This window comes from Electrona antarctica (genome assembly GCF_951216825.1).
Source record: "Electrona antarctica genome assembly, chromosome: 15".
Classification (NCBI taxonomy): Eukaryota; Metazoa; Chordata; class Actinopteri; order Myctophiformes; family Myctophidae; genus Electrona; species Electrona antarctica.
The window spans coordinates 36113930-36134583 of NC_136796.1; the positions used below are offsets into that span (position 1 = coordinate 36113930).

The window sequence follows — 20654 nt, forward strand, 5'->3', positions numbered from 1 at the left end:
GAACTGTGCCCCTATTCTGTGCTATGGAGTTATTCACTGGAGGTTGTTGTATGTTTATGCTGTCTGGTTAAAGGGAGAGTACAGCCTGCTAGAACCTGGCGTTGTCGTAGAAGTGGAGGTGGAGGAGCAGACGCATACACCCGTGACATCACCTGGCTGTTCCCCTGGACCACCAGGTCCTGCCGGACCCGAGGGTCCAGAGGTAAGACCAAAGACCCCACCTCAGGATGAAAGAACATTATTTTTAATATATTGTCACGGTTCAAGTCAGGAGAGCTTGTAGGACCCAAATGCAGGAGGAGAGGAGACAGAGGCACTGAGGCAGAGCAGGTCGGTTCAAAATGTTTAATAACTCAAAAACTAGAAATACAAACGAAAAGACTGGAAGCACACTAGGTGTCAAGATAAGAGACACGTAACATACATACCACAATGAACTAGCAAGGAAACACTGAGATCAGGGGGGTATAAATACACAGGAGAACTCAACTGATAATTAACACAGGGATTGGCTAGGAGACTAACAGGACACATGTGGAGAAAACTAGACTAATCACAAGGTTAGACAAGTCAGGAAACCGTAGGCAAAACAGGAAACACTAGGACATCACTACAAAATAATACAGAGAGAGTATCCAGATCATGAGATACAGGTATATGGACCGAATGATCCGTTCCCTGAAGAAGGCTTCACAGCCGAAATGTTGGTTTTCTGTCTGACCCTGCGTCCTAAATAAGATATTGGCACTTGCCACTTGGGCTATCAGCGTGTTTTTGTTTCTTGTTGTTCTTTCTTGTTGTTTCAAGATTCCCTCTCCGTATCAGTATATGGACTGATACTCTCAAATTGGTTTGATTTCCTTGTTATACTCAAGCCATGCATCGATGCACACAATGTAAAGAGACAAAAGTGTCTTGAGATTTAAATTTGAGATGCTGAGAAGTTTTTCTTTAACTTTTTTGAGTATTCAATGTGTCCTTGCTTTGGACGATGATCCTACCTGATCGATTTTATTTGACCCTACCTTTATCAGATTATGCAATCAGTGTAATATTAGCATCTATAGACGGCAGATATGGGGATATTGTTAAGTGTGTCTATAAATGAAAACAGTTAAACTGTTTAGCATTGATCTGTCTATAAAAGCCGAGTGCTCAGTGGGGATATGTGAGCTGTGTATAAATTGGGTTTCATTTTTCAGGGTCAGAGCGGATTGCCTGGCATAAGAGGACCGAAAGGGGAGAAGGTTTGTGTTTGTGTTTGTGTGTGTGTGTGTGTGTGTGTGTGTGTGTGTGTGTGTGTGTGTGTGTGTGTGTGTGTGTGTGTGTGTGTGTGTGTGTGTGTGTGTGTGTGTGTGTGTGTGTGTGTGTGCGCGCGTGTGCGTGTGCGTGTACGCGTGCGTGTGTGTGACTGTGTGTTTATGAATCTATGTCTGTGTGCGTGCATCACACTGCAATTGCTTATGCGCATGCATCTCTCTTTACCTCTACATCTCTCTCTCTCTCTGTGCGCGTGTGTGTGTGTGTGTGTGTGTGTGTGTGTGTGTGTGTGTGTGTGTGTGTGTGTGTGTGTTGTTGTTGGCTTCTCTCTTGTGATACGCCTCCATTATATCAGAAAATAAATGTTTGTGTCCTTGTCTGCCTTGGGCTCTAATGAGCGTGTGTCTCCTCTCTCCTCGTTTGTCCTCCGTCTAGGGAGAAATTGGACGTCCAGGGTTAAAGGTGAGCCACTCTTCCCTTTCTCGCTCCCCTGCGCTCATCCCTTTTCATCCTCACTTGTTCCCTCGCTCCTTGTCCTTCGTTTAATGGGATCCGGACTATCTCTACCCCTCCTTCATCCGCCATTCACTGCCTGTCATTCGGATGTGTTCTGATTGTTGATGTGATGAAGATTTTACACTTCATCTGTCAAACATTTCACACTACGCAGTACGCACTAAAGTCAGATTGTTAAGCATCCTTGACCGTCAGTGCACCCTTCTCCTCTCTCATTCCTTCTTTCTAAACAGTCTCTTACCCCTACACGGCAAGATCCTGATGGCTGAAGTGACCCTTACAACGTTGAATTCATATCACTCTTTATTATACCCTTCTCATCTGCCTTCATCGTCCTTCTCTCTTCTTCCCTACCATTTCTCCTCTGTTGGTCCTCTCTTCTCTACCACCCTCTCTTTTTGACTCGTCCATTGCTGTGCTGTTGAACATAGCCAATCTGCAAACTCACAACGCATCATGCTGCGATGTGTTGAGAGCTTGCAGATCTCCAATTTTGAGCGTGCACCGCTGGTGCGCAACTACTGTAAGTATAAATCAGTTACCATCTCATCCCGACCCCCTCCTATTCCCTCTCATATGCTTCCTTTCTCTCCTCATCCCCCTCCCTCCTCTCTCCTTTGGCCTAGATCCATTAGCCCTCCCCATGTTACGATGCAGCTCTGCTGATCGGGTCCGTCCAGCACTGCACCACTCTAATCTTCCTAAGTGCTTCAGCTCTCCCTGTGATAAATCACTCTCTGCACAGCAGCAAGGGTCCGCTGGCTCTGGACGCCACTGCTTCTTTGAAAGGCAGCTAAATGAGAGCATGGAATGGCAGGTGTATCTAGGAGGCTGACTGTGCAGTTAGCGGTTATTGGGCCGCGTATGTGGAACTTCTCATTCTAACGGGTTAGGTTAGGGAGAGTCCGAATATCACCTGTATCCTATCTCTTCCTTGGCCCTAATCAATCTTAACACTTTTTATGCCCCGGAATCTTTCAAAATAAAGGCCCAGCAGATGAGGGAGATTTTTACTCTGAAAAGCCCCGCCTGCCTCGCGCTAATAAGTCTGGTCTCTCTTTAGAAGCGTTAATGTTCCAAATGAGATGCATGCTGAAGTCAGAAATTAGCACGGAACATCGCTGTTCTGATCAAAACCACGGACAGCGCCGTAGATTCAGAGATAATAGCAAGATTTGTCGGCCGTAAACCAGGAAGTGAATGGCTGCGTGCGCAGCTAAACAGCTCCGGGGCGGCTGAGCAAGGCGTTGCCTAGCAAAGGCCGCCGTCAAAAAATGGATTTTAATAACATGGACCTAAAGACGTGTCCACACGTCCTGGGCCTCCTACGGGTGTAATAGTGAAGACGTGTGGACAGTGACACGTCCTGGGAATAATAAGTGTTAAAGTATGTGATGTTGAGGTTGGTTAAAGCAATAAGCTCCACCAGGCCATGGTGATTTTAGAACAGCTGAGGGGCACTGTTAGGCGCGACGTACGGTTGCCAAAAATGGCAACATGAAAAACATAGACGTATATGATCCCAAGTAAAATGTACCCCAAAGTTTTTAACAACAATTTAACTGCAAGGAAACATTTCTACAAGAAAGTAGTACCTGGCTGCATCCACTCCACAAACAAACACGCCATTAATGCTGACACATGTGGTCACGGTTGTGTGTTATAAAGCAGGTGTGTGTTTATAAATGGCTTCGAACGCAGCTCAGCCAACATTCAAGGTCCGGAAGTGGCTGAATTATTTATAATAGACAGGTGATGATATTGACACTTATTAGTATTACAGGAGGACATTAATGTTGATTAGACATATTACAGGAGGTGATATTGACGTTAATATGACATGCATTGTTGGTGTAATGTATGCAAGACGAAATTGGTCAGTGTGGACAGTTGAGGTGTCCTGAGCCTAACGCAAGAAGATATGCACACTTGACAAACATGGTGCTCGCTCACCATCCTCATTCCTCCACTGAGTGACATTTAAACAAGGTCATTATGCTCATGCTACATTTAACAACACAATGGATAGTAACATCACATATGATGTAGCGGTAAATTGCGCGGCTTCTTCTCATTGGCTACTGTATCGCCGTATAGGGTCGCACCGGAGCGCCAGGTCTCCCAGGGAAACAAGGACTGCCCGGATGGCCTGGATCAGATGGACCCAAAGTGAGTTTTTATTTATTTATAAAATATATATATATTTACAATATTGCTGAGGGGGACAAAAACAAAACAGCTTTGGATTTCGATCATGAGAGGAGGAAGGGTGTCTTAAACATTTTCTACAAAGATCATAAAGCAGGCTATTAGGACCAGTGAGATCACACAAAGTCAGCTCTCAGAGGGGCAATGTGTACTATCCAGTTGTTCCAAATTTGGTAGAAATTGTCTAGTTCTTAGGATGTATGTTAATTTTTCCATTTTAATTAATTTTTCCCCTCAGCAATATTGTAAATACTTTCGTTTTTTTGGTTGTTGTTTTTTTGTCTTTGTCTTCTTTTTCTCCTTCTGAAATGTACACTCTGAAGCGATATTGCCCTTTGCCCCTGTTAAGTGTTGACCTGATGCCATATGTAGTCCTGAAGAAAGCAAGGATGTTACAGAGACACTGGAGATGGAGTCACTTGGAGGGGGGAGGGAGGGAAGAGGGGTGAAAAAAATAATCCTTGGGAACTGCACTTGTGTCCTATGTATGCATAGAAATGCTGTTACTGTACTGCTTTTTCCAAATAAAAAAAATATTATAATATATATATATATATATATATATATATATATATATATAAATGAATCTAATTATTATTATTTTTTATTTGACCACTTATGGCCTATATACTAAAATAGCAAATCTGCAAGCTCACGATGGGTCACATCGCGTCAGTTGTGATATTGTAAATTGGCTACTTTTGCTATTTATTTGTTTCACAACAAAAAATATATATATTTTTGAAAATGTCAGAATATTTTCACCTATAATGATATTCTAGAAATAGGGATTCCAGGTTGAAAGTGGTTGAGAAAGGAAGCAAAAAATTTTGCGATTTTGAAAATCTTGACATTTTAAAAAGTTTTTTTTTAACAGATTTAATCCTTTTGAAATTTCAGTACAATTCTGCCACAAATAGGGATGCTAATTCACAGAGACAGGAAGGGGGAACATACGGGGATGTGGTGGGGGATTACTTACTTGTGTGGCACTTAATTTAATTTCATGCATTTACTTTATTCAGGGAGACAAAGGAGACCCAGGACTCATGGGATTACCTGGGTTGAGAGGACCACCAGGGACAAAGGTTAGCATAACACACGCACGACACGCACAATGCACGCACACGACGCACGCACGCACGCACACGCACGCACACACACACACACACACACACACACACACACACACACACACACACACACACACACACACAGTCTAAACAATCACTAACGTACTGTACATAGATGAATCGATACATCACTGTTTTAATGATTGTTCAAATGACAAATATATTTGTTTTATTCTTCTTGTCAGGGTTTGCCCGGCTACAAGGGAGATAAAGTAAGCTTATGGTGGTATGTATGGGGTGTTAAGTCATAATTATCATCAACTTTTTGACCTTTGTTTGACCTTTTCTATCCCTTTCCCCTCTTCATTCTTGAAAGGGAGGGCGGGGTGACCTCGGACTACCGGGACCCAAGGGGGATAAGGTTGGTACAGATGTTTTTCTGTAAAAAATAAAAAATCCTGGATTGTGTATACCATACATGGGCAACTGGCGGCCCGGCTGCGGGCCACATGCCTTCACTTAATGCGGCCCACAGGTTAATATCGTAATACTGATATCGTATTGATTTCAGCTGTTACAATTCCAAACATGACCCGCATCTATATTAGGAACGTAAAATGTTATTGTAATTTTGTATGTCCAATATATTTGTATCGTAGTTCATAAAGTTAACATAGGCTAAGTATAACTAAATGCATTTGAAATTAAATACAAATTCTACTTTTCATTCCTATTCAAAAATAGTAAAATAATTACTATATCAAATCTACAAGCTCAAAAGCTTTGAAGATTGGCTATTTTTGAGTGGTGCAAACCACTCCAACAACTGGCTTTGTTAGTACCCGTGTGTGTGTGTTTGTGTACCTGTCCCTCAAAAGAATGAGCATGGTTACTATGGTCACTGACATTACGTCAGACCACAGCTGATCAGGCTATATAAGACCTTGCACCACTCAGTTCACACGGGTGTGATTTTTGCTACAACAGTAATATGCAATGTGACCCTCTGGAGTGAATGTGGAACTATAGTAGCCCTCTCCATCGTCAAAGTTGCCCACCCTTGATAATATAGACTACAACACTTTCCATCTCTCTCTCTCTCTCTCTGCTTTATTCAGGGGTCCATTGGTCTTCCTGGGATGCTTGGACAGAAGGTAGGTGTCGTTAATTCATGTTATTTGTTTTGAATGAGCTTTAAAACCAGCATCTGTGTGTACTTGATAATGTAAGTGTAATTCATATATCATGTCATTTCATGTCATTTTGATATTGATTTAATTAATGAGGGATTGTCACGGTTCGGTTTCCCATCCTCTCCCAGGGTGAGCTGGGACCAAAGGGAGAGCCAGGTGTCTCGGGAAAGAGAGGGCCAACTGGACGACCGGGAAAAAGAGGAAAACAGGTGAATGCTCACGTGTATGTGGCTGTGCGCAAAGGTGTGTGTGTGTGGGGGGGGGGGGGGGGGGGATGGGGGGCTTTCACATTCCACACAGATCCTGGCATGGCCCTCTTTCACCCACTAGCATCAATTAACCCCAAACCCAGCACTAAACGACTCCTGAGAAGAGCAGACTGCCAAACAGGCTAATTCGGTCACACAGCCTTTGGACTCCCTGCGCTAACTATAGACCTCCACAGGAGAAGAGGGCTCTCCCAGAGTCTTAGATCCTCTAAGAATACACACACACACACACGCACACGCACGCACACGCATTTCACACACAAACACACCCTACTAGAGTATCCCAGATATGCACAAGTGGCAGCGCCATACAAGGCACCTCAAAGTCATTCATAGGTCACGTTCTGTGTGTGTGTGTGTGTGTGTGTGTGTGTGTGTGTGTGTGTGTGTGTGTGTGTGTGTGTGTGTGTGTGTGTGTGTGTGTGTGTGTGTGTGTGTGTGTGTGTGTGTGTGTGTGTGTGTGTGTGTGTGTGTGTGTGTGTGTGTGTGTGTGTGTTTTGTACAGGGCACGAAAGGCCACACAGGATCCACCGGGGCCATGGGTCCCACTGGACAAGCAGGGCCCACTGGGCACCCTGGGCCCCCTGGTCTACCTGCCTCAGGTAACACACACAGACACGCACACGCAAGCACGCCCGTTGCACACGCAGCTGCAAACCCTTGCCCAAACTGTGACCAGATTCAGAATGATCCTAAAATCCCCTCTATTGGAAAGCCATTCCAGCAGCCTTGCCCACCAAAAGCTGCATAGACACATTATTGTGAGCAAGCTACTGCCAGCTTAGTACCACATTATTACACACAACCAAAATGTTACACATTGATTTGATACTCAGTGTGTTATTATAATGTATTCCCTAATATGGCGTAAGGTGATCACCTATAACACAGTGGTTTTCAACCCTTTTTATGTATTCAGCTTTTGAGCCACAGACCAACTAAAGAATATTTTAGTTGTTAGTTGTCGTTGGATAAGATTTTGTCTACAATTCCATGCTTTTGGCAAACGTTGATCAGAATAACAATTATTCTACAGTACATTGTGTAGACCACTGGTGGTCCCCGGACCACTGGTTGAAAACCACTGATCTTTTACAGTTATATTACAGTATTTGTGTGTGTGTGTGTGTGTGTGTGTGTGTGTGTGTGTGTGCGTGTGTGTGTGTGTGTGTGTGTGTGTGTGTGTGTGTGTGTGCGTGTGTGTGTTTGTGTGTGCGTGTGCATGTGTGCGTGCGCGTGTGTGCGCCCCGCAGGTCTCTACCTGGTCGGGGAGAAGGGAGAGAAGGGTGTGTCGGGACCCCCTGGACGCTGTGACTGTGAGTTAATTCCTGGGGCCGGTAGCGCCCCCTATGGAAGCATCACTCAACGGGGCAACAACAACAAAGTGCCTGCAGTAAGACCTCAGCCACACAAAGCATTAAACATTATATACACATAAAAACATAACTAACATGTCGTTGCTGTCAGGCTGAATCCTTGTCCTCCATATTTCAACTTTTTAGGTTTTGTTTTGTAAATGAATGTCCTACTACTATCATACAAGAGGGTTGTGCAAAAGTAGCAAAAATAGCTGATCTACAAGCTCACATTAGCGACAAATAGCTTGCGACAAGCTCTTAGATCGGCTGTTTTTAGCTATTTTTGAAACAATTTTGAAAAGTCAAACTTGTTCAGTGTGTGAATCTAAATATATCTAAATAACTACATTGGAGACATTGGAACATCCATTTTTCTTTGTTACCATTAACAGTAATGGTTTTGGACAGGTTTCTATACGACTGCAACGACATATGGGGTGTTAAAGATATTCTATCTATATGTTCGAAACTCTATATTTCGTAGTCGCATAATGTTGGCTGAGATAATTCTATTATCACAGATCGGATATAAATGTCATCCCCATCCTGTGTTTTTGTTTTGAACTACCCAGGATCCAAATCTGATCCACTCAAATGGGGTGGAATGTTTTGGATACTGAAATTGCAAACGACACTTTGACTAAATAAATTATCATTACTGTCAACAAGCAAGCTTATCACCCTTATCACCTCCATGAGAGTAGGCTGGGCATATACAATGTATGTGTGCGTGTGTGTGTGTGTGTGTGCGCGTGCGTGCATGTGTAGATATTTGTGGTGAGCAGCGAGGAGGAGTTGGACCAGCTGCAAACAGACAATGCCATTGCATTCAGAAAGGACCAGCGGTCCCTTTACTTCAAAGATAAAGATGGATGGAAGCCCATACAGGTATTCTGGAGTTACTTTACTGCACTGCACCAACCAATCAGACCCACATCAAACCAAACAATTAGCTGCATTGTGCTGAGCTTATTAGCTGTGGTGGCACAGCTTCAAACTGTTTTCATGTTCACTGTTCTTAATGTGAACTTTTGTGAAGTACTTTGAGCTTTATGTAGGCCTATGAAAAGTGTATTAGATATGATAATTATTATGAATCAAACACACCTTAACAACTGAATCATACTTGTTTACAGATCTTGACCTTTATTTAATCAGTGAAGACCATTGAGAGCATGCTCTCTTTTGCATAGACGCCCTGATTACAACATGATCACACATACAAAACAACAAATAACACAATTTTACATAAGGTGAAATATAAATGAGCTATGTTAAATAGAACACTGGGGATACAAAACAACGCCGTTTTTGGGATGGGCGTTACCAAAGCGGCAGTCTAAGCCGACCAAATAGTAGCAATCAAAATAGTAGCAAAGCAGTTGACGTTGTTGTCAATCATTTTGGCTAACTCGGCTGCTAATCAAAGAGACACAGTCAACGAGCGCACCTAGCATGTGAACAAAGTAAAATGTTGTATTCAGTGCAATATTATGAATAGATTCTATAAAACAGTCATCATATTTTGTTGTCTAGTTTGTCGACTCCAGATTCATATTTCCATATTTCTGGTTCCTGTGCTGAAACTAGATGTCAACAATTCCTTATAAGAACAATACAATTGATTGTAATTCTAATCACCCCAATCAAACCACAAGATATCCAGTAAATCACTGCCTGTGTTCTGTTAACGTAGCCATTCCAGCCATTCCAGTCCACAGAGAAGGTTCCAGAGAGAGTGGGTGTGTGTGGGGACGGGAAGGTCCAGGCCCAGCACGGGGAAGAGTGCGATGACGGCAACAAGATTGTTACAGATACTTGTCTCAGTGAGTTCCATATCACTCAACTCCTACTTGACATGTCATTGTCATCATGAGAGGCCCTGCAGAATAGGCTAGGCTTGTATGGTAAAAATAATAAGAAAAAAAAATCTAATACTAGCCATGTTTTGTATGGAGAGTAGCCTATAGGTTGCTGCCTTCAGGAATGAGATATGGTGTTCCAGCATACAATAAGGTCAGACTGAAGAGGTATTTTGTCCATCAGTTGACTTTGAGGCTTAATCAGGATTTTGGCCAGGACTAGACTGAGCTGTGCTGAAGCATGCTGAATCTAACAAAGAACACCATATGTATTCAAACCCAGCCAGACATGTCTAAACTCTAAAGCCAATCTAGCCTACAATTAGACATCATTGTAGGCTAGAAAATGTCATAATGCACATGCTACAAGGACTTCTATCACCAGCAGCCCAGCATTTTGTTTTTAGTTTTTAACACAAATATTGTCAGGGATTGGTGTTGTTAGGACCCAAATGCAGGAACTCAACTCCAAACAAGAAACTCAGGAAACTTGAGTAACACTACTGATAATCATTACATCTGAGAACGAAGATACAACGACAACATACAACCACACTTACAAACCTACAAACCACCTTGCACACAGTCTTTATTGTCTCTAGGCTTGTCAGCAAGACCAGACTCAGCTGGCAACCACAGGTGAGTTCACTCATGGCAAATGGGCATGGCAGCAGGCCACAGAAAAGAACTCATCATGGACAAACCGGTGAAGAGGGGAGTGGAGGGGCAGAGCCCGCGACCATGTCAGTCGTATACTGTATATAAACTGTAGGGCAGTATTATGCGTGTCTTAAGTACCAGGTCTTATTACTTAACTTAAGACCTGGAGGCGTGATCAATGCCATTTGGCTATTCTGAGTGGCCAAACAGCATTGACCACGCCTCCAGGTCTTAAGTTAAGTCATAAGACCTGGTACTTAAGACACGCATAATACTGCCCTAATGTCAGAAATGGATAGTATTATGAAAGAGGTACCACCCAAGCCTACTACAGACCTTCCATCTTTCTACCGAGATTGTGACTATAAGCACAGCGAGACCCTGACCACATCTTCATTAATCTTGCCCTTTGTGTCAACCTGTCTCACACCTACCTCTCAACTCAATTAAATTAGCAGAAGAAAGTGCTGCATTGGCACCAACGTAAGATGCAGGAGTGCCAAGGCAATTAGTAATGCCTTTCTACAGTATACTCTCTCATCCCTCTGATCTCTAAATCTCCTTCCTTCCCTCTATCCCTCCAGATTGTAAATGGGCGTTCTGTGGAGATGGCTATAGGCACGCCGGCATGGAAGAATGTGATGGCAAGGACTTTGGTTACCAGACCTGCAAATCATATCTACCTGGGTGCGTACACTGTCTCTGACACAATGCAAATACACATAAACAAGTATTTTCTTTTACCCAAAAATATTCGGGTATTGACTTCCTGGGCCTAGTTGCGTTGTCTGTGTAGCGCTAGTGATGCACCTGGGTGTCTGTGTGAATGAAAATGTGAATGAAATGACGGTGTCTGTGTTCCTCAGGTCCTTTGGGCAGCTCCGATGCACCGACTCTTGCCTCATCGACTCCACCGGTTGCAAGTACTACACCTGAGCCCAGGAAGACAACGGCAGCTACACAATATGCTGCGTGTCCAATCCTTGTTCTTGGGCAGGCTTACTGCTTAAGGTGTGTGCTGAAGCTCACCCCCCCAAAAAAACCATAACATAACTGATGGACTGTTAAAAGGAATCTCCTGTGTTCTGAGCCACCAATAATCACAGAGAATGAACTTTGAGTGACACCTAGCTGTGGAGGTTGAACACCTCTACTGGGCTCAGGAAATGAATTTATGAATAATTTATCTGCTGCTGTACTCATGGCTGCAGCACTGTTATGGGCACCGGTAGCCATTGGCCAATACCTATATGGCCTATGAAATACCGGTTGTACTGCACCAACTGTGATGATGACTTGCTGACTGTTACTTCAGAAATGTACTGTGTTCCTCATAACTCCACTGTAGTAAGAAGGAAACTTAAAGTGGCTCATTTCCAAAGAGGATGTGACATTTATTATGCAAATAAGAAGTTTGTAAATGTTTATTTCCGTGTGATGTATTAAATGTATGATGGTATATTTACGATGGCAATAAAATGGAGATAAAATAGCATGTGAACAATGTGCTGTGGTGTTGGAGCACACAAAAAGCAAACTGCTCTTGATTGTTGCCCGTGTCTGGGATGCTGTAAGATTCGCTTCTCTGCAGTGTGGCTTAATTGTTGTGTTAGCCAGTTGTGTGTATATCTTGTGAACTGAATGTAGTAAATCTCCACTAGCAGCCAGAATTAAATGAATGTTACAGTATATTATAGTAGCATTGCAAAAAAAAAAAAAAAGCATTTGTGATTGTTGCAGTAGCATGAAGATCAATTCCCGTCCACTTAAACACTAAGGCAGCTGCTTCAGAAAACTAGGTAGGTGATAATCTGTTTTTAACTCAATGTGACTTAAGATAGCTGACTGATCGATCGTAATAAAGATTTAATTTTAAAAGTAACACCGCTCTGTATTCATTGGATCACTGGTTCTCATCTTGAGGACCCCCAGGGGTCCTGGGCCTCCTGGTATGAGTTCCAAGGGCTAGGACAGCTATTAGGAACAAAATGCCATTTGCTTCCATTTGCACACTTTCAGAGCTAAATGAACACTTTACAAATTGGGATCCCTAAAGGGGGGGGCGGGGGGGTCCGTGCATGGCCTAATCCTAATGCATATGGGCAACTGGCGGCCCGGGGGCCACTGATTTCAGCTGTTACAATTCCAAACTCTAAAATCTTGTGTCATGTGTAAATGTTTTTTTCCTTTTTCTGTGAGTTCATAAAGTTTACATAACTATAATTAAAGGCATTTGAAATATTTTTCTTTACTTTTTAGTATTAAAATCTTATAAACATCACACCTGTGTGAAGCGAGGGGCGCTAATATATTAAAGTCTAACTCATGTTGATTAGGTGATGTAATGGTGATGTAAAACAAATGGTGACAAAACAAACATTAAATTCTCCTTTATTGTTAATGGCATTTAATTTGTGTTAGGGACAAGATGACGTTACATTTTCCCTTCATTGTCAAACAAACATTGAACTAAAAACAAACATTAAACTTGTATATAAATCAGGATTTCAAATAAGTATAGCAAAGAATAGCAGATCTACAAGCTCAAAACGCATCGCAGTGCGACAGCTTGTAGATATTTAATATGCAATGTGGCCCTCTGGAGTGTACTGTGGAACAGTACAGCGGTCCTCTCCATCTTCAAAGTTGCCCTCCGCTCGCCTTGCATGATGAAGGCCTATCAAACTGGGAGTCTGTGGAAATGAAAAAGAAATCACTGCAGTGGGTGAGGTGGGAGTGGTTAGAGGCGCGGTATGAGGAAGAATGTAGCCAATCATTGGAAAACTTCCTGCAACAAGTAGTAGAATGAGACGTCGCTGCCACGTAGAAAACAAAACTTGAGTGCAGTGCTGGCTCGTGCTGTTTAGTTATTATTACTTCATTCGTAACTTTGCAACACTTATTGATCCGTTCATTCAGGGTTTTGCCGGCGGCAGGATGTTGCTGACCGCGTTGAGCTGGCTGAGCTCGTCTCTCTTCATGATCCTCGTCAGTGGACTCCCTCAGCCCGAGCCTGAGGTGAAGATAGAGGTTCTCCACAAACCTTTTCTCTGTCATCGCAAATCCAAGTATGGGGACATTCTCTTGGTGCATAATGAGGGATATTTCCAGAATGGTACAATGTTCCACAATAGGTAAGTTTGGTCGAATGAATGAGATGATTCCATCCCAAATGTTTTTAATTTCAAGGACCCCATTAACTCTCCCGAGTTTACAGACCTACAGTATAGCTGTAAGGGTGTCTCCCCCCATGAACCCTGAGGGTACCTGCATGTATGCCACATTGATAAACTCTGGACAGTCTGTGTAAAAAAAAAAACGTATTAAGGATTCTGGTTTTTGCTCATTAAAAGTGTGTGTGTGTGTGTGTGTGTGTGTGTGTGTGTGTGTGTGTGTGTGTGTGTGTGTGTGTGTGTGTGTGTGTGTGTGTGTGTGTGTGTGTGTGTGTACATGTGTACAGTCGTACAAGTGGTGACAAGCAGGCAGTGTGGTTTACTCTAGGAATCCGAGAGGTGATCAAGGGCTGGGACAAGGGCCTCCAGGGCATGTGCTCTGGAGAGAAGAGACGACTTGTCATCCCTCCAGCCTTGGCCTATGGAAAGGAGGGGAGAGGTAGGCCTACATGTGCACAACCTTAAAACATAACGTGGGTCTAATTATCTACAGATGTTTAGATCCACAAAGTGGACCACATTTGAGAATATGAATACACCATAAGGCCAACAACTGCATCTCCTGTCATACTGTACAGTACATTTGGACCATAACAAAGTCACATACAAATGCATTGCATTACAATTTTTACTATTTAATTTAATATTTTACTTGACTACAGTGCAATATCAATAGAGGGTATGCACATGACATCATCATACCTGGAGGTTTTGCGGGAACGCCCACTGAGTGGCAAAAACTACTTTCTGGCCTTGACAGCCCATTCAGCCAAACAGAAAAGTCCTGTCTGATTGCATTAAACAATTTTAAACTCACCAACATTGCAGCTTGAATTATCCTCTTTCTATCTGCAAAGTTTTTGTTTCATAAAAATCCACCATAGAAACGTTATGAGCTACTTTCTGTCAAGAAATGCCCTGCATTTGATTATTTTTCTAAGTGTCAGAGTTTGGAAGTGCTTGTTTTCAATAACACGACATTTTGCTGCCTCCTGCATTATGTGACATTTAGAAACGGGTGGTACGCAGGACGGTTGAGTGACTTCCAAAGAGCGCTTCCAAACTCCAACACTGCTCAATGTTTTGCCACTCAGTCTAGATGAGGGGGACGGGACGTGTCCTGATGGGGAAATCATTGTGCATACTCTCTATAGTAAGTGTACTGTATCTGTAGTTCCTTTTAAGAAGGAAGCTGCGGGTCACAAATCTGCCTTTATGCCACGATTGGTCACCGCCGGGCCAGACTGGACATGTCTGATCTAGTATATGTATATATTGTTGCATACCTCATACAATGACTAATCCTTTGTAACTGCATTCTAGGGCTGCCTGCCTGAATGAGGTTTTAATGCATTTCTGTTGAATCAGCTGACCTCTTCTCAGCATGGAGCTTACAATACTATGCTTAGCACTGGTAAGCATACATAGCACCATAACCCTAGCTAACACATATCTGTGTAACATTAAACTAACTTTGCTTAAGTAACTAACCTTCGGCCTAACAAGCAGCATGAATGATTTACTGTAGAAGTCAGAACAACGTGAATGAGGTGGAGGTGTGCTTCTGAGTAGCAGCTGTTTTCTAGTTTGTCTGTTCTCCATTAATATTAATGCTACAAACCTTGGTTTGTGTGTTTTACTGTGTTGGGAGACTAAGGTTTGCAGGTAATGCATGTAAACTAATTTTAAAATGATGGGGAAATACAAAATAGCAGATCTACGTGTTGCATCTGTGTAGATTGGCTATTTTTGCTGTTTGTCATATTATGATTAGTTAGAATATTGGTCTTAAGTAGTCAAAGTAGTTCACATCACCTTTATGGGAAAGACTTTATAATTGTTCATTTCCCTCATTTTATTTTTGTTTTACTCTCTTTTCTACTATAGTAAATCCTTTCAATTATTTAGTAGTTAAATCATTTTTCATCATGTTATGTCATTATATCCAAGAAGGAGTGGTACAGGTGAAAAATGTCATAACTCCTTCCCCATCCCACTGCAGCTTTGAGAGTGCACAGTGGGTTTAACGACAGATCACCCACTACGGCAGCCCATTTGGAACAAAACAAACACTGATGAGCAATGCGACATTATGAAAGACAGACATCTACAAAAAAAAACATTTTCGAACTGTAAGAGTTGCCGAGCGGTCAAGGCTCCAAGAATAGACGAAGTCCAAGAATGTAGATCTTTTGTGGTATTTATTTACCTCCAAAACTGATGAACAGCCCATATGACGGATTGTCACAGCCCGGGTCTGAGGCAAAACAAAATACTGCAAAAATAATACTGGCCACAATACACTTTCAAAAACCAAAAGTAAGAAATAAACACTTGTTAACTAACAAAGACAAAAACAACAAACCAAGAACTAAAGACACTGAAAACAGGCTATGCCTTCCCTGAAGACCCTGGCAGCTCTCCCTTGGTGTTGTCTCTTTGCTGTCTCAGCCAACTGAGCAATCTCGCCTCAACATTTCCAGCCTCCCTTATATACACCAGGTGAGACCCACCCACAATGATTAGTAATTGGACAATCTACTCAAACAAGGTAAAACCTGACCCATGAGATAGACTAACTATACAATTACACATTTCCTTAAAAGACTCTGAATGTATTTCAAGGCAACACAGATAAGGGTATATGATGCTACACATAGCCACACCTCCAAGGAGCTTGATGACCGTCAATTAATGGAAGCAGCTGTGCAGTGTGCGTTTGTAATGATCAGTTTTATATTGTGGAGTCTTCTAGAGTCTATAGGGCACGGGTTGCCCCGTGACACGAACGATCAAAATAAGCGATTTAGTGTTAAATCCACCACGCACGGTCCGAGCTGCGGTGGGCTCGGGAGGGAGATAAGGTGTGTAATTTTTAACCTGTACCACTCGTTCTTGGATATAATCACATCAGATTATGATAAGAAAACGGTTGGTTCATAATTCTCCTTTTAATAAAAGCAGTTTTCCATTAATTCAACAATGTTATTGATTCTGTCTGCTTTTACTGACATGTCTGGTGAAACTGTCTGTGGCCAGGTAAGATCCCACCAGAAAGCACTCTCACCTTCGTCATCGAGGTGATGGACATCAGGAACGGCCCCAGGTCACATGAGTCCTTCCAGGAAATGGACCTCAACGACGACTGGAAACTCTCCAAGGAAGAAGTAAGGACATTGCAGCGATTGAATGAGAACCTTTTTTTTTTTTTTTTTACTGTAAATGTTAAATGGTGCATTTATATAGCGCCTTTATCCAAGGTGCTTTACATAGATTGTGCATCAATTCACCCATTCACACACATTCATACACCGATGGCGGCAGAAACCATGCAATGCACTAGCCAGCACATCAGGAGCAATTTGGGGTTCAGTGTCTTGCTCAAGGACACTTCGACACTAACTCTGGGGGAGCCCGCGTTGTGGTTACCATCCAGCCACTCTACCCCTGAGCCACCGCCTGTACTTTTCCTTGTGGTTTGTATTCTGGCACACATACAGTACATACTGTGTTTCTTTTCTTTTTTTCTCAATTATTTTTCTCCCAATTTAGTCATTGCGTCAAGTCCCCTTGTTCTGTAGTCTCTTCTTGTCACTGCTGACCCCTACTGGTTGGATGAGGGTGTATGGGAGCATGTGTCAACTGTGATACACATGATCCTGCCAGTAGGATGCTTCTTTTCACCCGGTGAGGATCTTACCCCGGGAGCTGTGGTGTCATGCTCGTAGAACGCAGTAACACAGCAAAAAAATTGAGGACGTACCCAAGTGAGTACCCAGTGATATATTTACTGGCGGTGGACGCAACCCCCCCTATTTTCACGCCGTGTCAAGTACTGTGCCCAAATCAAATGGCTACTACTTTGCATAACAACAGGTTTAACTGTTTACCTGAACGCACGTTCTCATACACGGTAAGCAACACCGCTCCACACATGGCTCCAGTATAGGCTACTGCTTCTGTGGTGTTCTGCACGCAACAAGAATGCCTCCTCCTCCACCAAAGAAGAGATTCGTCCAAAGCAAACTTTTTAGTTTTGCGACTGCAGACAGCGCAGTAAAAAAGTTTGTCTGATTATTTTACGTCTACTTTTGTGTTTGTGTGACAAACTCTCAAACTATAAACAATATAGGCTTAGGCTAGTTGTTTTGTGTAGCCTACGTCATTAAAATGCCGTGGTAAAAAAAAATCACCAATACACCACTGCCCGGGAGTACAGTACGAGACACGTGTGGAGCCACACGCTATTCTACCCAGTTCTGCTTCCCACTGAACAACCAAGCCATTTAAAATTCCTTCTCACAGAGCTCACCCTCCTCCTCAAATCGTGTTTGCTGGGACGCCCGTCCAAGCCAGAGGCACCACGAAGCATTCCAGCCCCTAGTCTCTCTGCTGTGGTGGGGCGGGAACTTGAACCCCTGCACCGCCCGAGGGGGGCCTACCAAAGCTTTTCTATTGTTATCCGGCTTTCACAGTGAAAATATGGATTCTGTCCCCTCTGTTTAACCAGGTGAAAGAGTACCTGAGGAAGGAGTTTGAGCGCCACGGCTACCCTCCCAACGACACCCACCACGAGAACATGGCGGCGGACATCTTCACCAAGGAGGACGAGAACAAAGATGGCTTCATATCCTCCAGAGAGTTTACCTACAAACACGATGAACTCTGAACCCCCTCCTTGGCCTTTGTCGACTACCTTTTTTTTCACTGAAGAAAACTGAATAACAACGGAATATAAACTAAGCTATGATGACTAAAACTATGACTAAATATTTTGACAATTTCGTTAACAAATTACGACACCAATCAAGGCCTGCCAAAACACATTTTAGTCGACTAAAATCTTATGACACTAAAACATTTCAGATGACTAAAATGTGACTTAATTCCAAAGACTATGACTAAACTAAAAATCTAAATTTGCTGTCAAAATCAACACTGCTTGGTCATGAGAATCTCTCATCGCTGTGTCATGTTCAACCCATTGTATCGAAAAAGGTCTTTGTACAGTTGCATTTGGTATGATTGGAACTTAGGTTTGTGTTAAAGTTTCAAAGTGACCTTCAAGCATGGTAGAGAGTGTTGCATTTCAAAGAGCTTATACCTCAATACAAGTAAGTGTTCTTGAATGGTCTCATTAAAAGGATCCCTGGACCATAAGACAAATATGCCTTAAAACATTATACTTGTCCTCTATAACTAAAAATGTAAATTAAAACTCCTCCAAATATTGTATTTCTTTCATAAAATAATCTTTTACTCAATAGGAACTGCTCCCGTCGCATGTTGATGTCCATGTGTGATCCAGCCCCATGGAATGCACATGCTAATAAAAAGTATTTAAAATATTGCTTTGATGGTCATATTACCCTTAGGAAGTATTAAGTTGTTTTTCTATTAGCATATGCATTCCATACATACCATAGGGCTAGTAAAGTTGGACCATATGGGAATATGACATCAACTTGCGACAGGATTGAAAGATTATTTATTTATAAAATAAATAAAATATTTAAGGTGTTTTTAGAGGGGAAGTATAATGTTATAAGTCATATTTGTCGTATTAGCCAGGGATCCTTTTAAAGTAAGCTACAGTAACAAGACCTGTGAGTTTGTAGATCTGCTATGAAAGTGGTTAAGAATATGTCATGCCTCTAGACATGCATACTCTGCAGTCGGCACCACAGTTCCTACTATTTCCTAAACCATTCCAACATCATCACCCAACATGTTTACCAAAGAGAGGAAACTAGACTGATCCTGTTTCATCCCCAGTGCAGCTAATGTTGGAGGCTGATGTTTTCCTAAAGTTTTATACTTTGTAATACATTTTGCAGAGACGTGCGTGCTTGAAATATCACTTGAATTGTGAGCTGTTACATGTTGTTGTTGGGAGAAAATGAAATAAGATTGCATATTTCCATAACTTGAGTCTCTGTCCTTGTCTTCAACTACTTAAACCAGTGGTTTTCAACCCTTTTCATATCAAAGGCCATTATTTACAAATTACTCTGCATTTTAGCCACGGTCCACCATTTGATGAGATTTAGCCTTGCAGGCCCCAAACTAAAGAATATGTACCATTAGGAGAGATAACGTAGGCAAACGATCAATTCTTCCTTCTACATTCTCTAATTGTGTAGACTTCTTGTAAATGAACTTAATAATAGATGTTTAACAATAATTTAACTCTTGAGAGTGTATTTTATTTTACACTAAAGAGTTAAAGATCTCTAAGGGTCCATTTGGTTACCAAATCTCCATTATTTAGCTGGGGGCCACCTGGAACCCCCTCAAGGACCACTCGGGGCCACTGGTTGAGAACCACTGAACCCTATACAGCACTTCATTGACTGGATCCTGCAGGGGTCTGTACTTGGTCCCTTTCTTTTTTTTCATACACCAAAGCTCTGCCAAAAGCTCTGCCCCAAAAAGCTCTGCCAAAGCATTTTGGGGCAAATGTTTGCCTATTATGATATGCCAAGAATAGGGATACCAAGGTTCAAAGTGGTTAATTAATGATCTGATTAATTTAGTTTATTTGTTGTAGTTGAGTGCAGATTTGTTCTGATTTCCCCAACACAGGATAAGCTCCTCTCCAAAGATATAATCAATTGTTATTGTCTCATGTTGGAACAGATTACAGATTGATTACATGATCATATCATTCATCTTTTTCTGTCCACAATAGTATCACAAGGATACTCTTTCGAACTCCTCTGTTTAACAAAGTATTGGAGAATACATTTTATGTAATGCCCACAAATACCTTTTTATATTCACTGTAAATGAAGCAGACTAGTGAGTTTAGGCTGCCGCTAATTTATACTTTGCCGCATGATACACTCTTTTCAATAATAATAATGAAGAAAAAAAACAATGTACATTTCTAGAAAGCGAGAAGCAATCGCTCACAGCAGCTCTGCTCTGGTTGTTCATATCAGTTGAATCTGTTGAAGGTTTTATGTGCCTTAAAACGATTGACAGTCAATTTGTAAATTAGCCACTAAACGTTCTGCTGTTTTGCGAGACTTATTCATGTACACAAATCAACGCTAGTACGGTCCAAGATCACAGTAACA

At 42.2% G+C, this 20654-nt stretch overlaps 2 protein-coding genes across 2 annotated transcripts in view; both read left to right on the top strand.

Moving 5' to 3' along the window:
- The window catches only part of LOC306938344 (uncharacterized protein), a 15502-nt gene extending 3231 nt beyond the window's left edge, over positions 1-12271 (top strand). The window contains exons 4-18 of the mRNA XM_079522475.1: positions 74-202; positions 1203-1247; positions 1696-1722; positions 3874-3945; positions 5010-5072; positions 5303-5329; positions 5434-5478; positions 6176-6211; positions 6379-6459; positions 7025-7121; positions 7773-7912; positions 8646-8765; positions 9574-9703; positions 10984-11086; positions 11266-12271. Of these exons, the coding sequence (XP_079378601.1) occupies positions 74-202; positions 1203-1247; positions 1696-1722; positions 3874-3945; positions 5010-5072; positions 5303-5329; positions 5434-5478; positions 6176-6211; positions 6379-6459; positions 7025-7121; positions 7773-7912; positions 8646-8765; positions 9574-9703; positions 10984-11086; positions 11266-11335 (1185 nt within the window). The 3' untranslated portion in view covers positions 11336-12271. The remainder of the gene's footprint in view (positions 1-73; positions 203-1202; positions 1248-1695; positions 1723-3873; positions 3946-5009; positions 5073-5302; positions 5330-5433; positions 5479-6175; positions 6212-6378; positions 6460-7024; positions 7122-7772; positions 7913-8645; positions 8766-9573; positions 9704-10983; positions 11087-11265) is intronic.
- A 904-nt stretch (positions 12272-13175) lies between these two features.
- Positions 13176-19498, top strand: LOC306938441 (peptidyl-prolyl cis-trans isomerase FKBP14-like). The gene is made up of 4 exons (XM_079522618.1): positions 13176-13533; positions 13860-14011; positions 16612-16739; positions 18083-19498. The coding sequence occupies exons 1-4, from the start codon at positions 13337-13339 to the stop codon at positions 18239-18241; spliced, it is 636 nt and encodes a 211-aa protein (XP_079378744.1). The 5' UTR covers positions 13176-13336; the 3' UTR covers positions 18242-19498.
- Positions 19499-20654: the final 1156 nt, after the last annotated feature.

Bases quoted from the DNA above. Each gene is read 5' to 3' on its own strand.
- LOC306938441 (XM_079522618.1), top strand. From the start codon at position 13,337: ATGTTGCTGACCGCGTTGAGCTGGCTGAGCTCGTCTCTCTTCATGATC. The intron at 13,534-13,859 runs GTAAGTTTGGTC...ACATGTGTACAG, and splicing joins GGTACAATGTTCCACAATAG to TCGTACAAGTGGTGACAAGC. The intron at 16,740-18,082 runs GTAAGGACATTG...CTGTTTAACCAG, and splicing joins GGAAACTCTCCAAGGAAGAA to GTGAAAGAGTACCTGAGGAA.